This window comes from Oratosquilla oratoria, chromosome 9, assembly GCF_046742065.1.
Source record: "Oratosquilla oratoria isolate Oo_2021 chromosome 9, ASM4674206v1, whole genome shotgun sequence".
In the NCBI taxonomy this organism is placed as follows: domain Eukaryota; kingdom Metazoa; phylum Arthropoda; class Malacostraca; order Stomatopoda; family Squillidae; genus Oratosquilla; species Oratosquilla oratoria.
In genome coordinates this window covers 41083145-41088144 of record NC_134785.1, presented here as the reverse complement: position 1 = coordinate 41088144, position 5000 = coordinate 41083145, and the positions used below count along the sequence as shown (strand labels likewise).

The 5000-nt window shown below is 37.2% G+C and overlaps 1 protein-coding gene across 2 annotated transcripts in view; it reads left to right on the top strand.

Annotated features, from left to right (window-relative positions):
* LOC143028335 (uncharacterized) overlaps positions 1–5000 on the top strand; it is a 279954-nt gene that overhangs the window by 233937 nt on the left and 41017 nt on the right. For both annotated transcript variants that reach the window (XM_076190270.1, XM_076190269.1), the window contains exon 6: positions 693–791. In XM_076190270.1, coding sequence (XP_076046385.1) covers positions 693–791 — 99 coding nt within the window. The remainder of the gene's footprint in view (positions 1–692; positions 792–5000) is intronic.

Here is a 5000-nt window from a genome sequence, read left to right as displayed (position 1 = left end):
AAAGGTCAATGAACTGTCTGGTGACATTAGATACTTCCTTGTTGGATGATGGCGCGATGGCGTTCTTGTGATACGTTTACATTCCTTGAGTCATGTGTTTTGTGATTGAGAAATGCGAGGTAAGCAAGATTGGAGATCTTGGTAAAGACGAGTACCATCTTGCATGTATATGGATTACGTGTCATGGCGTGTGGTCTATCATTATGTTAGTAATGGTTACAAGACTTGCTGGGGAGACAATAATATTGAATCAATATATTGTGTCAATAAAACTGTGTACGAGCCGATTGAAACTAAACTTGTAGTAGGACTATCCCGAGGTAGGATAGGCGTAGTGATAAGGTTCTAGTATGAAAGGATCTTGATTGATCAACACCCCAGCCAGGTCGTTGTCCAACCCGAGCTGGATAATATCGTCTGGTGCTTTTCACTATAAAGTTTATACAATAAACAACGATAGTGAAATTGGATACATTTCCCTTTTTCTCAAAATGTTAAATTAAATCTATTTCCCTATGATTGAATTATTGCACTTTGTATGAGTTACCCTTGTGATACAATTCTTTTTGTTAATTACATCCATGACATATGTAGTTTTGATAATATTTTCTCCTTCCCACAAAGCTTACTTATTTATTTATTTATTCATTATGTGTTTTGTTTTCAAACCTATTTCATTGTTTCCAAAATAGTTCGAACTTGCGCACATGGTCAAACTACTGGAACGTGAACGAAATGGTTTGTACGGCGAACTAAGAAATAAGAGTTGGCTCCTCGACAATCAATCCAAGGTAAGAGGTAAAATTTTTTAGATGACCAAAGGTGAGACCTAAAAATAGAGACCCAAACCTAGAATTTAGTTAATGAAAAGTAAAAGAAATGAATCGGCATTATGAGTGACAGTGAAGCGAGCGAGTGGATACAATGGTACCACTAAGCATTTATAATTCATCATACTTCCATGAAGTGCGAAGTGAGAAACCCCTGCTAGGGGATAGCCCTGTCAATTCCGGCAAGTTTTTTTTTTTTTTGTCGACGTTGGGTCCCCTCCCTACCTGGCCAGGGTTGTAGGGAACCAACACAGCTGCAGGCCTGCAGCAGGTTCTAGGACTCGAGCTCACGACTCCCAGATCCTGATTTCAAGACTGTATCAACTGGGCTACCGCGCTGCCTAACATTGATACCATGATAAGTTATTGATAAAAAATCAGAGTATTAGAGATTTAGCTATCAAAAATTATTAAATCAACATAAACCATATCTTTGTCCCCCATACTAGATGTGGTAATTATAGAATAAATAGAAAAGAAATAGATTTAAAACAACATAGATGAAACATAAAAAATGAAAGTAGAAATTGCATATAATTAATAAGAAAAATAGCAAACGTTAGTAGCTATATTTTCTCACTTGTAAATCACCTAGAAAAGAATTATAGTAATCACGGAAGGTCAATAGTATCTAGTACCTAGTAACGGTATCTAGTAACACTAGGAAGTTAACAGTAAAAATTGGAGTTGAATTTTTAGTAATCATAATATTCCAACAAAATAATAGTAATAAATAGTAGTTCTTATGAAATACAGTATAGTGATATTTTAACCGCAGAAACCAAACGACTAATAAAGCATGTATTACTATAGTGATTACAGTAACAAAATATATGATCTTACGGAAATAGTGAACATTATGCTAAGTTCATTTGAAGTTGAACAAAATGAATACTAGCCAATCTCTTGTATAGTTAAACTAATCTGAACATTAGGTGATGAAATAGATTGTTGGTAATTTATTTTGCCATATTTAGAACGGGAGAGATGGAGGGGAAGGCAAATTAAATTTTAAGATGGATCTACAGCCTTGTTACGGAAATTTGACCAAATATGAAAGATAATTTATTTTCAAACAACGTGTATGCATATACAATTATGTGTAATTTCTGATTAAAGTACAATTTTTTTTTATAATATTCTGAAGGTAAAAAAAATGTCATACGATATTTCAAAACATTAAACCGAAATATGTACATTAGCTTGAACTCTACTATCTATTCGTGAACAGAATAATCAACCTATGTTAAGCTTACCCGTGTCTCAAACTAGCCCATTCTTCATCTCGACGGTCTTCGACTCACTCAACTTCCTCAAAAGTCCCCATGACGACTGAAACATATACAAATATACAAGAAGAAGAAGAAGAAGAAAAACCAAGGTCACTGGCGAGTAATCATAAGTTCCTTCCCATGTTGATGAAAATAATGTCGCAATAATTTACTTTACCGAAGCCACGCGCAATGGCATTCGGTCGGTCGATGTCGTAGTCAGCGTGCCACTTGCTGCATGAGCACCGTGGCTTATAGGACTTGTTTTGACTATCGATATACCTTCTCTCAAGGTAGGGTGGGATGAAAAAGTCATACATACTGAAATAATGTATGTACACTATATGTATATATGTATGTATGTATGTATGTATGTATGTATGTATGTATGTATGTATGTATGTATGTATGTATGTATGTATGTATGTATGTATGTATGTTAGACTAGTGATCGAAAGATATTTCACTCCCGGAAGGGAGCTCAGAGCTCATATATGACCGATCTATGGGTAGTGCTATGACCTTACGCGCACACGCACACACATACAACTCTCCACCGACGAGAGTTGGAGTAACGACTCGCAAAGCAGTGATACTGAAATTATTTCAAACCTGGGCGGGATTCGAACCTCCGTAGTGTTATCCGGGAACTCTACCAACTGCGCCGTATGTTTGCTTGTATGTATGTCTGTCTGTCTGTATGCATGTATGTATGTATGTATATATATATGTATAGAAGTATGTATGTATGTATGTATGTATGCATGTATGCATGCATGTATGTATGTATGTATATATATACATATGTGTGTGTGTGTGTATGTATGTATGTTTGTATGTAAGTATTTATGTATGCATGATGTATATATATATATATATATATATATATATATATATGTGTGTGTGTGTGTGTGTGTATATGTATATATATATGTGTATATATATATATATATATATATATATGTATATATATATATGAATATGTATATATATATGTATATATACATATACATATATATATACAGATACATATATATACATATATATATACACATATCTATATATATATATCCACTATAAAGTAATGTCGTAGCACATAGATAAAATAAACTTTTTATCCCACAGTCGGAAGAGATTTGGCAACCAGAATTAAAGAGCATAAAAATTCTGTAAAATATGGTCAACAAAGTTCCGCGGTATTTCAGCACATTGCCAATAAAGATCACCGCATGCATTGGGATGATGCTGAAATAATTTATAAATCAACATGTAGCTTCAAAAGGAAAATAATAGAGTCTTCCCTGATTAAATATCTTCCTAATTTCAATATATCAAATGGTCAGTGGTCACCTGACTGCATTACCACCTCAGCAGTCAGCCAAGTGCTACCTCATATACTCCAAGGTCACAAAACCCCAGGCGACCTGCGGAGCATCGGTCACGTTACCTGAGCTTGTTCCTTCTCCCACCTCACACCTTTGTATATAAGCATATGCCTTCCACTATGTATTCATTCTGCTGAAGAGGGTCACAGTTAGTGATCGAAATATACAGAACATTCGACATTAGTGTCTTCTTTTTCCGACTGTGGAATAAAAAAGTTTATATATATATATATATATATATATATATATATATATATATATATATATGTATATATATATATATATGTATATATATATATATGTATATATGTAGAGCTTGTGTCAGGATTAGAAATGGAGAGAGTGAGTGGTTCGAGGTAAAGGTGAGACTTCATCAAGGATGGGTTATGTCGACCTGGCTGTTCAACTTATACATGGATTGGGTAGTGCGAAAGGTAAATGCAAGGGTAGTGGTTCAGGGATTGGAGATGATTAAAGAAAATGGAGAAAAGTGGGATGTGAGCCAGCTGTTGTTTGCGGACGACACTGCGCTTGTGGCAGGATCGGAGGAGGGATTAAGAAAGTTGGTGACAGAGTTTGGGAGAATATGTGATAGATAAATGTGGGTAAAAGTAAGGTGATGAGATGTACAAGGGGTGAAAGTGCCAGTAGACTGGAAGTGAGCATTAATGGAGAGCGACTGGAGGAAGTGGATAGCTTTAGACACTTGGGTGCAAATATGGCAGGAAAAGGTGGAGTGAAGGTGGAAGTAGAATGTAGATTGAGAGAAGCGAGTAAATGTCTTGGTGGATTAAAGAATATAATGAGGAATAGACATTTGGGAATAGATGCTAAGAGGAGACTGTATGAAGGAGTGATTGTGCCGACAAAACTGTGTGGGACAGAAACATGGTACATAAGAAAGGAAGAGAGAAGGAATTTGAATGTGTTTGAGATGAGGTGCCTGAGAAGTATGATAAGGGTTACTAGGCTGGATAGAGTGAGAAAGGAGGAGGTGAGGAGGAGAACAGGGGTGGAAAGGGAGTTGGGAGATAGGGCTGATGAAAGAGTATTAGGATGGTTTGGACACATGGAAAGAATGAGTGAAGAAAGACTAGTAAAAGAGGTATGGAAGGCAGATGTGGAGGGAGTGAACATGAGGGGACGTCCTAGGATGAGATGGATGGATGGGGTGAAAGGGGCTTTGGGGAAGAGAGGAATGTCTGTTGAGGAAGGACAGGAGAGGGCAGAAGACAAGGGTGAATGAAGAATGGATGTATATAGATGATGTTGTGATGCATGAGGTGGAATGGGCGGGGTGAAGGGGGGTGAGGTAGTATGAGCAAAATTTGACGCAGCCCGAAGGGATTTCTCCCCGTCTTCTCCTTTTATGCAATGGGGTGGACGGAGGGGGGGGTCGCCGATTTTATGAAGCGGCCTTGCTGTGGATGTACTGTGTCTTGCAGTGGACAGGGTCAGGTATGACCCGTCATCCAGGAGGTGCTAAGATAGGAGGGAGGGTGGAGGGGTGTGGA